The 12909-nt window shown below is 44.1% G+C and overlaps 1 protein-coding gene across 1 annotated transcript; it reads left to right on the top strand.

Moving 5' to 3' along the window:
• Positions 1 to 1806, top strand: LOC148105941 (uncharacterized). The gene is made up of 7 exons (XM_087838421.1): positions 1 to 334; positions 440 to 533; positions 618 to 729; positions 804 to 1030; positions 1126 to 1291; positions 1391 to 1518; positions 1627 to 1806. Exons 1-7 carry the CDS (start codon positions 294 to 296, stop codon positions 1804 to 1806), a joined length of 948 nt encoding a protein of 315 aa, XP_087694547.1. The 5' UTR covers positions 1 to 293.
• Positions 1807 to 12909: the final 11103 nt, after the last annotated feature.

Raw genomic sequence — 12909 nt, 5'->3', positions numbered from 1 at the left:
ACTTCACAATGTGTGAACCTCCTGAAGAAGCAGCCACCACTGAAGGAAGACAACCTAAAAGGCCATGCCATATAAACTATGAAGCAAAAGCTGTGGGTAGTGAACATTGTTAGCCTAATTTGCATGTTTGATGTGAAGTGTTTTTATGTAATCATTTTCCAGTTTTTCTCAAGGTTTAAAAAATTTCTGACTTCATATTTTATGTCTATTTAAGCTGATTGAAAAAATCCTAACAACAAAGCCTGGTGGTGAACACATCATACAAGAGTATGCAAAAACCAAATCTCTGACAGATGATAAACATACTTGCTGCTGAGATGACAGAAGCACATGGGTAAGAATCATAAATGTAGTCTATAAAGAAACATTTTTAGTATTATTTTTAATTGTGATGTTCAATGCCAATTGAGTGACGGTCATCACTGAATTTATACATTAGGACATCTCCCCCTAAAAGTGTAAGAGTGATGTATGCGCAGGGGATTGTTGCTCTGTTTCCATATCTGGAAGACCCATATTCACAACATGGATATGTAAGTAAAGGGGACCTTGCAACATTAAACACATAGTTGCCCTCAGAAATGTTGATAACATTCTGCTTGTATTTAATTACATAGGAACATTACTATGATCCAGAGAGCGGTTCAGGATACCTTGTGTGGCGGTTGAAGACCATTCAAAGAAAAGCTGCAGAGGAAAGAAGTGTCTCACTTTCCAAATCTCCTAAAAGTAAGTTCACTTGTGATTTAAATGATTCTGATGTAATTTGTAGGTAGGAGTCAATCAAATAGTTTTTTCTTAAGTTGGCGGGCCAGGCCGTGGTCGATCCAGACCACTCACCACTGAGACAGTGTTATCAGATGAGGATGTAAAAGCAGCTATTGCGCTTTTGAGACACTCTGCTGATGAAGACACTATCCGTGAAAAGATGAAAGCTACCTTCATTTATCGGCATTCAATGGTCAGCGATGATAAGAATGCAGCAGATGTCTTCACAGTCTTCCCGCGGTTTCTGGACACACCAGGACTGGTAAGACATCTTCATTTGTTGAATCACTGAAATACTCCATGCAGCTTGCAGTTTCACTCATTACACCTCTCTTATCTTCTATTTTTGCATTATAGATAGAACAAGATTTCCTGTTTGATGAGGTCACTGCCAACAAATTCTTGGAGAGGTGGCCCATCGATCTCAAATCAAAGATTGTAAAGGAAAGTCATGGACTTGTACCCACCTCGGAGCTCTTGGAGTTGATGTGCAATGCTGAGTCAGCTACTGAAGTTGAGAATGGTATGACTCTGACTGTTTTTATCTGCCATTGTTGGTTATATAGGTAATTCTGTCTATTGAATGTATTTTTGGAGTAATTCTTTGTTTATTCGTCTGTAGGCTGGGACAGTGACATGTCTGCTATCTTGCTGCTGCTACATCTGCTACCGCCATCTGCACAAGGGCGAAAGAGACCAGGAAAGATGTCTGCATCTCAAGCTGTCGATAACCTCATCAAATTCCTAAAGGTATGTTATTTAAAATATATATTCCATCACCGCCATTGTAATGTACAGTAAGGTGATCTAATCTAATGGGATAGTCACTAAATACTGCTGTTTAATGTGTTGTTGTAGGCTGGAACCAGTGTACAGCAGCATCTAGACAACATCACCCGAAGCAGTCAGCCCTACCTTCTTGCTCAGGGACCCACAAGAAGCAGCATTCACACCTTAGCAGGACACTATATCTCAAATGTGGCCAAGTGGGATGCTCACGTTCTTTTAGTAGTTTTTCTGGCTTTAGAAAGCACCTGAACAAATGCCACGTAAGCAGTTCATTTGATTCTGCAGAACTAGATTTTTCACCAGTTCAAAGTGTTACGGACACAAGTACTGCTGCTAATGATGATGTGGTGCCTGAACATTTAGAGGCTGAGTGGGAATTATCTTCAGCAGACCTTGTAAATAGTTGTGCAGCTGTTATTTCTGATCTAAAGGCAGCAGGTGTAGGCCAGAGTGTAGTGAATCCTGTAGTGAATTCCATGGAAGAGATTGTTCAAGATATCCAACAACATGCTAAAGAAACAGTCATTAAGCATGTATTTAGTAATGAAAGAGAAACAGAAATGTGCAAGAAAGTTGAAGCATGTTTTGATGAGTTAGAGAATCCTTTCTCAGTTCTTAATTCGGAGTACAAGAGGTCAAAATATTTATCAGACAAGTGGGAAACTGTAGAACCAGTTGAATGTGTAATTGGCTCAAGATTTGACACAAGGCGAAATAAAAAGACTGGAACATATGATCAGGCAGTTGTTCAAGATAAATTCATGTATGTTCCAATATTATCAACATTGGAATCAATATTTAAGAGTCAGCATGTTGGAGAAATGTTGAAAAAATCAGACACTTGTGATTCAAGACTCAGAGATATTTGTGATGGATCTTTATTGAAGACTCTTTTTTCAACAGAAAAGCACACAGTTCAGATCCAAATGTTCTATGATGACTTTGAGGTTGCAAATCCTCTTGGTTCCAAGCGAGGTATTCACGAGTTGGGTGCAGTATATTTTACCTTAAGAAACTTCTCTCCCAAATGGAATTCATTTTTGGCCAACATACACCTTTGTGCCTTATTTTATGGACAAGATCTGAAACGTTATGGTTTTAGTGAAATTCTTGCTCCTATTGTTCGAGACATTAAAGTGTTAGAGAGCGATGGTATTGAGATTCCACTGTTTGGTGGTTATGTTCGTGGTAGTGTGGTACAGGTCACTGGTGATAATTTAGGCTTACATAGCTTGTTTGGTCTGGTGGAGTCTTTCAGTGCAAGTGTAACACTTCTGGAGTCGTTACAGTATACTAGGACCAGTTAGGTTCGACTACTAGAGTAGTAATGAGTGTAGCATGTAATAAAGACCACAGACCAGAAAATACGTTTAAATTGCCGGCTTGTTATTTTGTGAAGACAGAGAATAGACAGTTAACACACATCACATAAAACAATCAACATCACACATTTAAGGAAAATAAGATATTTTCTTTCCCCTTTTTGTTCAGTATGTTCTGTTAGTTTATCCTATTTATCTCAAAACCTTTTATTTGGCTTTAGAAGGATGTTATTTTCAACCTAGGTTATTGTCTTATTTATTTCAAGTTCTAAGTTCAAGTTTATCCTTTGATCTATTTGCATTAACACTGTGTTATTTTAAATCAAGTTCAGTTCTTTAGGCCCAAGATTTAATTTAATCTTGGTCTAGGTTCACCTTTAAATTCTCAACCAGTTCTTATTTTGTTTTAACCCAACAAAATTATTTACATTTCCATTAACACCATTACAGCATTAAAATATAAGGTTGACCAAAATAATTTACAAAAACATGTAAAAACTAAAAACAATTCAGCAAAAGGCTGAATAATCCCCTTAAACAAACAAATAAACAAAAGAAAGTTGTCTCTGTGTCCTTTAACTATTAATCCTGGAATTACTCCAAATGATTATCCAGTGCTTTGAAAGTCCGCTGTTCTTTTGCAGAGGTGTATGGATTAATCCTACCAGTTTTTTCAGCGAAAGAGCTCAACGTCCAGCAGGGGGCGTTTTCCCTTTTCCTGCTCGGTACAGTTCAATGGGTCCGTGGGTGGCTCGCCATCTTGTTTCTCGCTCAGCGGATCAAACTCCGATTCTAGCTCGGCATTTCCCGATCCAAACCTTAATGGCCTACCATAACAACAAAATAAAGTGCATAAACATTCGAAAATAACACAAGGGTAGCTCTTAAATAACAGTAAAAGTCCATTTTTCCAGCTTATTTAGCCGTGAATGAGGTGACACCAAAATGGCGCGCTGAAACACCGTCAAAGGCCTTTGAAGTACAGCCTTGGTGGATTCGTGCTTAACCGACACAGTTTTTAACATAAAACAACATAAATCTGCTACCTTGGCTCTCCGTTTGCATGAAATGAGCAATATAATACAACAAAACATTTCTTGCATGAAATAAAATACAATTTCTGAACTCACCAAGTCCCGTTCGGTTATGTTTAAAACGTCGCCAAGGCAAGGACAGGTCGGAAAAACAAAAAATATATTCTCCAGAGTACAAAAATGGCTTTATGTAGATTTCTGGCTCGTTTTTAATATTTTTTCACTCGTTTAGGCAGCAGCTCCGCAAGAACTGTCTGCATTTCTCCCTCTCTAGCATCAAAAAAGAATGAACAACCCGATTGGGTGTGGCTATCACAGGAGTCACGCTGCAGCGTGCCCTTTCACAATAAGAGTCTCAACACATATTTTAGCATTTTACCTGAATTAACATAAAACACCATGAATTAGCAAGTTTTGTACTCTTTTAACATGTTTTTAAACACAAATAAAATCCTATAACATGAATTATATCATTGCTGATGTTTTTAATGAATTTTCTTAACCATTATGATCTATTAATTTATCACCTGTGATATATTTCTTTTTTTTTTTTTTATGTATTTATTTATGCAAGTTTCAAAATTTTTACACATTCACAAACAGCGGGACAGAGGAACACAGACAATAATGACAATAACAAAAAAAAAACAACAACAACAAAAAAACACAGCAACAAACCCCACAACAGGGTACACGGCCAGCACTTATCAAGACAGCAGAGAGAGGAAAAAAAAAGCAACTGGTATACATGTCAAACAACTCACAATCCAGTGAGTCCAATCCACAAAATCAAATTCACAAGATCGCTAGGAGACGCCAATAACAATTATGCAACAACAGTTATGGGCAACAGCTCAGAATGAAAGCAGTTAAAACAACGTGGTCAGGACCCAGGGCGTGAACTGTCCTTCTTAATGTGGTCTATAAAGGGCCCCCATATCTTCCTGAACTTCTCCATGGAATCAGATGTAGAGAACCGAATTTCTTCCAGGTATAAACAGGAGACCATCTCCTCGAGCCACCTCTTGAAGCAGGGAGGGGAGGCAGATTTCCACTCCCCCAGAATCAGACGTTTGGCAATCACCATACCAAACATGAGGGCCTGTTGAACAGCAAAGGGAAGTGCCAAGGAGTCTCTGGAGCAGCCCAGGATCACCATAAGACAGTCAGGATACAGTTGCCTATCGTAAACAGTGCTATAGAAACTAAAAATACTAGTCCAAAAGGCTGTAAGCGTAGAACAGGACCAAAAAAGATGGCCAAGAGTACCGTCCACAAGTTTACATTTATCACATTTGGGGGAAACGTTAGGAAAAATCTTGTTCAATTTGGTTTTGGAATAGTGCAGTCTATGGACAACCTTAAATTGAATTAACTGAAGCCGGGCGTTAACAGAGCATAGTTTTATCCGGCTTAACACTTCAGCCCATAAATCGTCAGTGATAACCAAACCAGTGTCCCTTGTCCAAGCCTCTTTAATATGGCAAGAGGGGGGTGCCGAAGAAAAAAGGTTAACAAACCGAGAAATTAAGTGTTTTGAGGTGGGAGGTTCGTTCATTATATTGTAAAAGACATGCTGTATGGGGATGGTATCCAAATTTGAGAATGCTTGCTTGACATAATTCCTAATTTGTAAATACCGAAAAAAATGACTTGTAGGGAGATTGTACTTTGTCTGAAGCTGAGCAAAAGAGGCAAAATGATTGTCAATATAAAGATCCTTTATAGCAATCAATCCTTTGACAGACCATTGTTTGAAAGCAGCATCCATCGTACTAGGCGTAAAGCTAGGATTGTGGCAGATCGGGGCAAAAGTTGACACTACCGGGAGGTTCAAGATTCTCTTAATTTGATTCAATATTTTTATGGAGTTGCAAAGAATAAAGTCATCACGTGTACTTTTAATAACCGATTTTGAGAATAAGATAGCTGGCAAGGATGCTCCAGTGTGCTCGATAGCAGAGCTAAGCTCCAATTCGAGCCATTTAGGGCTGGACCCGCATCCCACAGCCTCACCAACTGTAGGCAGATTCCAGAAGACCCAGGTTCTGGCATTACAGGCCCAGTAATAATGTCTGAAAACTGGAAGGCCCAGACCACCCTCGTCCGAGGGCTTTTGCAAGTGAGACTTCGAGATGCGAGGGGGCTTGTAGGCCCAAACAAAAGGCATGATAATGGCATCCAATGCTTTGAAAAAGGAAGACCTGAGAAAAATAGGAACGTTCTGGAATAGGTACGTGAATTTAGGGAGCACAACCATTTTGATTATATTGATACGGCCAATCATTGAAAGTGGGAGATGTTTCCATTTATCTATCATACACTTGAGCTCATCAGTTAGAACCAAATAATTAAGCCTGAAGAGGAGTTTTGAGTTCCTAGGGATGTTAACACCCAGGTATGAAAAATAATCCTGGGAGACCTTAAAGGGCAAACTGGACAGAAAATCAGGGCCCAGACCAGACGACAGCGGCATAAGAACAGACTTCTTCCAATTTATGGTGAACCCTGATAGGTGGCCAAAGCTGTCAATCAGCTCAAGAAGTGGAGGAAGGGAGATCTTTAAGTCTGAAAGAGCCAATATGATATCATCCGCATACAGGCCGATGGTGTACTCTGACGCGCCACAATTTATACCAGAGATATGGGAATTGGCTCTGATGGCAATGGCCAACGGCTCAAGAGCTAAAGCAAAAAGCATTGGAGAGAGGCAACAACCCTGCCTTGTCCCACGGTGTAAGAGGAACGGGAGCGACCTCTCATGGTTGGTAAGGACCGAGGAACGAGGGCAAGCGTAAAGCAACTTAATCATATTCAAAAAATTCGACCCAAAACCAAATTTTTCAAGAGTAGCAAACAAATAACTCCATTCCACCTGGTCAAAAGCCTGCTGGGCATCAAGTGAAATCACCGCAGAATTGGGCAGTGTCGTTGAGTACATTGCATTTAAGAGACATCTAGTATTAGAAAAAGAGAATCTATTGGGGATAAAACCCGATTGGTCAGGATGAATTAAAGAGCCTATATGCTTATTTAACCGGTTGGTTAGGACTTTAGCAATTATTTTTTGGTCTGAGTTGAGAAGACTTAGGGGACGATAGGATGAAACATTAGTTTCGTCTCTGTCTTTTTTCAGGAGGAGACATATATGGGCATCGTAGAAAGAATGAGGGAATGAGCTGTTTAACACTGCGCAATTTACCATCCGAAGTAGCAGAGGAGCGATAACGTCAATATGTGTCTTATAAAGCTCTATCCCAAAACCGTCCGGACCACAAGCCTTTCCGTTAGGAAAGGAGCAGATTGCATTTCTAATTTCCTCCAGCGTAAAGTCTGCATCGAGTAAGCCCCGTGCAGCCTCAGGAAGAGTCGGGATATCTAAAGCATTAAGAAAATTAGTGATTTCAGTAACTGTGGCCGTGGTACTAGACGTATATAACTGACAATAAAAACTGCGAAATCTGTCATTTATCTGCTTGTGATCAGACAACAACTGGCCAGTTGAAGAGAGAATTCTGTGTATCGCCCTATCAGCTTGAATGCCCTTCAGCTGTCTGGAAAGCACCTTGTCAGCCTTTTCACCAAGCTCAAAATGCTTCTGTTTTAATCTACGAATACAATTCATGACCTGCTCCCCCAACATGTGGTTGTAGTCATATTTCAATTTGAGAATGGTACCAAGTGTGTCAGCAGCCCCGGTGTCGCGATACTTCTCCTCCAACACAGCCAGCTCTGCCTCAATATTAGTACGCAGCCTGAGTTTGTCCCTTTTCTGAGAAGCTTGATAAGCAATAATATGACCTCTAATAACGACTTTAAAGGACTCCCACAAAACCGAGTCTGAAACTGCACCATTATCATTGAATTGTAAAAATTCTGCGATTTTAGTAGATAGGTAAACCGTAAAAGAGTCATTTAGATATAAAGAGGGGTTAAATTTCCAATTGTATTGGGGGGTATATAGGTTAAAGTCAATTACCGTTGAGAGAGGTGCGTGGTCCGAAACTAAAATACTGTGATAAGTGGAACTAACCACTTTCGAAATAAGCCTGGAATCAATAAGAAAATAGTCAATTCTACTGAAACTGCCATGGACAGGGGAGAAGAAAGAGTATTGCTTTTCTAACGGATGCTGGTGCCTCCAAATGTCAACCAAGTCCAAAGATTTAGTAAGAGTATTGAGTACAGAAACAGCTCTCAAGGTTGGGGCCAGGGACGCAGAGGATCTATCCAACAATGGATCGAAATAACAATTAAAATCACCACCGATAATGATATTATGGTCATTGTATTGTGAGACAAGATTGAATATTTTACTAAAGAAGTCAGGGTTGTCAAAATTAGGGGCATAGATGTTCAAGAGGACTACAGGGGTGGAGTTGACCGTACCTGTAACAAGTATGAACCTCCCACCTGGATCACATATCTGAGTTTTGAATATAAAAGGAATAGTTCTGCGAACAAGAATGGCAACCCCTCTTGCCCTGGAAGAAAAGGCGGACTGGTACACCTGTGACACCCATACCGATCTTAATCGTCTCTGCTCTGAAGGTTGGATATGGGTCTCCTGTAAAAAAATTATATCAGATGACAGAGATTTTAAATGCGAAAATACTTTACCACGTTTAAGAGCTTTGCCCATACCCCGACAATTCCAGGTCGTAAAAGTGATGTGGCTCATCCCAAGCTTAAGTGAGTGGATGATGTACGACGATGTGGAAGGACAAAATGAAGGCTTTGACATTTGACAAATAAAGAGCTGGCACTTACATCAAAAAAACAAAAACGACACATATTTAGAAACATGTAGACACCCCCCCACCCACCCCACAAACCGCAGAAAAAAGAAAGCGGAACACCCCCAATATCCAACAGGGAGGCAGCCGGGAACCAGGGCCAGCCTGACTGAACGCTAATACTCAAAAACTACCGTGGAGCCCCGTGCGCCCCACATATAATCTATTTAACAAACATAAAAAACAAAATTGTGCACAAAGTACGAAAGATCCAACTCAAATATTTAGATGGATATAAAACTTTTTTAACTGGTGCAACAAAACTGCAAATATGCAGAAATGAGAGAGCATACAGAAACATATGCATATTCCCAATATCAGAACGTAACACAAATACTGTAGAAGCAAAACCCAATAGGCAAAATAGGCACTGTACACCGTTTCAGTGCGGGAAAGAAATGTACTCTAGGTATGTAAATCACAGTATGCGCACCAAAAAAAACCTTTATATTGCGCATTGATCAACTGAGGACAAAGATGTTGGATCAAAACATTCAACATAGCTGGGTAGAGAACATTACTGCAGAAAATGCGCAAATGTGTAAACATGTCATGAAATTAGTAAGTCACTTGTGAATTATTAGTCATTTGCAGAGCCAATGGAGTCAGCAAACCGTGCAGCTTCCTCCGGCGACATAAAAGTCTTCGATGTGTTATTATATTCGACTTGGAGCTTTGCAGGAAAGCGAAGAGAGCACTTAGCACCGGCGTCGGTCAGCCGCTTCCTCACACCACTAAAGGCCTGCCGCTGCGCCGAGACCTCCGCAGTGTAATCAGGAAAAATGGAAACTCTGTCTCCGCGGTACAGCAAAGGAGACCTTTGCCTGCTGAGTCGTAGTATGTCAAACACATCCCGGTCGTTGTGGACTTTAGCGATGATGACACGTGGCCGTTCATTGGGCTGTGGCTTCGGTCTCAGGCTACGGTGGGCTCGGTCTATTTTTATCGGCCTGCTGAAGTTCTCATGACCCAAAAGCTCTGGAAGTAGGTTAGCAACGAAGTCGGTAGGGCTGCCTTTCTCATCCCCTTCCTTAACTCCCACAATCCTCACGTTGAGTCGGCGAGAGCGCCCCTCCAGATCGTTGACTTTAGCTTTGAGGAGGGTGTTAGCCACCTGTAGCTCTTTGCACGATGCTTCCAGCGTTGCTAATCGGCTATCGTTAGCGGACATAGCTTCATCAAGGTCTTCAAACCGGCGCTCAGACTCATGATATTTCTTCTGGAGAGAAGTTAGCGTTGCATCAATTGCATCGAGACGGCCCTCAACTGACTTCTTCAACCCGTCCACGAGCGAGGTTATTTTGGAAAGCTCAGCTCCATGGTTAGCGATAGCCGCTAATATGGCATCATTACCTGCCGCCGACTGGCTCGCCTTGGACGTATCCCTCTGGGTCTCATCTTTCTTCGGCATGATGACAAAAGATCGGCTCCGACAGTCCGCGAAACAGATTTTAAAACTACCCAGCTAGAAATAAACTTAAAGTGCAACTTTATGAGTGAGAAGGCACGGAGAGCACAGAAAACACGTCTACTCCATAGCTGCACACGAGCGCCCCCCACCTGTGATATATTTCTTATGACTGTTTTTACTAACAGGCTTTTATTTATTGGCAGTTATGTTAACCAGGGTTACACCCTCCCCTCTTAAATGTATGCAAGCCCCTTTGCATAATGCATAAATCAGACTACCTGGATATCATGGATTTCAATAGAGCCTGTGACAGCTTCACTTAAGCTTTGGAACAAAGACTGAACTATGCCAACAAGAGGGTTGCCTAATTGAGGGTATGTTAAGTGCTTGGGTTTTGTTCTCTCTCGGGATGATCTCCTGACTGATTGCTCTGCTTCGGTGTCATTTCTTTCAGTTTCATTGTTTACAGGTTCAGTTCCATTCACGTGAGTTTGAGTTGCTTCCTCATCATTAGTTTTCGTTGAATCCGATGCATTGTCCATTTCATTTTGTTGCGTTATTTGAGCTCCTTCCTTTGCAGGACTCGTCAGCTGGAGGTTCAGGAGAACCTAGCCAGCTTCCTGCTTCGCCAGCTGGAGGGCCCGAGGAGCCCGTCCGGCCTCCTGCTTCGCCAGCTGGAGGGCCCGAGGAGCCCGTCCGGCCTCCTGCTTCGCCAGCTGGAGGGCCCGAGGAGCCCGTCCGGCCCCAAGACTCGTCAGCTGGAGGTTCTGGAGAACCTAGCCAGCTTCCTGCTTCGCCAGCTGGAGGGCCCGAGGAGCCCGTCCGGCCTCCTGCTTCGCCAGCTGGGGTGCCCGAGGAGCCCGTCCAACCACCAGCTGCTCCACCAGTGGCCGCATCCACGCCTGCAGCAGCAGCCGCATCCACTGTTTCGTCCACGCCGCCGCCTGCTGCAGCGCCTCCGTCTCCGGCTTCCACGCTGCCGCCAGCTGCAGCCTCGGAGTCTCCACCATCATCGCCCACGCCAGCTGCAGCCTCGGAGTCTCCACCACCATCATCCACGCCGTCGCCTGGTCCGGCTTCACCACCATCATCCACGCCGTCGCCTGGTCCGGCTTCACCACCATCATCCACGCCGTCGCCTGGTCCGGCTTCACCACCATCATCCACGCCGTCGCCTGGTCCGGCTTCACCACCATCAACTTCGCCGTCGCCTGGTCCGGCCTCTGCCTCATCTGCTTCGTCTGGTCCTGGTCCAGCTCCGCCTTCGTCTGGTCCAGGTCCTGGTCTGCCTTCGCCTTCGTCTGGTTCTGCCTCAGCTTCCGTCTCGTCTGGTCCAGCCCCTGCCTCAGCTTCCGTCTCGTCTGGTCCAGCCCCTGCCTCAGCTTCCGTCTCGTCTGGTCCAGCCTCTGCCTCAGCTTCCGTCTCGTCTGGTCCAGCCTCTGCCTCAGCTTCCGTCTCGTCTGGTGCTGCGAAGGCCACGCAGCCTTCAGGTCCCCAACTGCCGCCTCAACATCGTTGGTCATCTGCCAGGCCGCATGTTGGGCATCTTCGTCACCGTGGCCGGCCTCCGGACTTGCTTTCACGCCGCCGTCACCGTCCGCACGGTCGGCATCTTTGTCACCGTGGCCGGCCCCCGGACTTGCTTTCACGCCGCCGTCACCGTCCGCACGGTCGGCATCTTTGTCACCGTGGCCGGCCCCCGGACTTGCTTTCATGCCGCCGTCACCGTCCGCACGGTCGGCATCTTTGTCACCGTGGCCGGCCCCCGGACTTGCTTTCACGCCGCAGTCACCGTCCGCACGGTCGGCATCTTTGTCACCGTGGCCGGCCCCCGGACTTGCTTTCACGCCGCCGTCGCCGTCCGCACGGTCGGCCCCCAGAACTGCTTCCTCGCCGTCGCCGTTCGCACGGTTGGCCCCAGAACTGTTTCCACGCCACTGCCTACTGCGTGGCCGGCCTCCGGACCTGCCCCACTGCCACTGCCATTCGCATGGTCGGCCTCCGGAACTGAATTGTTTTGGCCTCCTGCGCTGTCGGCCCCCAAAACTTGGCCATCTGGGCCTTTTGGTCTCTTTCCTGATTACCTGGTGTGTGTATTTATAGTTGGTGTCTGCCTGTGCTTCTCATCGCGTCGTCTGTGTTCATTTGTGTCTCTGCTCCGCGTCTCTCTGCCCCTCGCTCCATGTCCTCCTTTTGTATTAGCTTTTCCAGTTTAGGTTTATGTTCAGTTCTGCCCACACCTTGGTTATTTGTGCACTGTAAATAAAACCCACTTGCACCTCCGCCACTGTCTGCTTTTGGATCCTCCTTCCTCACCTCCACACGACTGCCGCCCCAGCCGTGACAACTATAACTGGAACAGAATCTACCTGATCACCAATGGTGAGCTGGCATGGAATTATTTTTATGACACTTTTATCAAAATGATAAATAAGCATGCCCCCATGCTCAGATTTAGAGTGAAATGCAGAAACAATCCTTGGTTTTCTCCTCAGCTATGCAGTCTCCTTAAAAACAGGGATGCTGCTCAGGCCAGAGAAACTAAATCTGGAGCAGATTGGCTGATTTGTGGCAGCTCGGAAATCGTTCAGCCTCCTTCATTAAAAAGGCCAATTCAGAATCCTGTCCTTCAAAAACTACTAAACATCTGAATGATCCTAAAAGATTCTGGAAAATAATAAAATCTTCTCATGGTGACATAACCACCAATGAGTTGCAGCCTTTGCTGTAAAGGAGTTCAGGAGTTCACAGATGAAATGTACCTACAAAGAAAGTAGAATTGATTCAAA

This window comes from Neolamprologus brichardi, chromosome 3 (genome assembly GCF_056152115.1).
Source record: "Neolamprologus brichardi isolate AB-2024 chromosome 3, ASM5615211v1, whole genome shotgun sequence".
In the NCBI taxonomy this organism is placed as follows: Eukaryota; Metazoa; Chordata; class Actinopteri; order Cichliformes; family Cichlidae; genus Neolamprologus; species Neolamprologus brichardi.
Note: the sequence above shows the minus strand (reverse complement) of the source record. Positions and strands in the feature narration are given on the sequence as shown.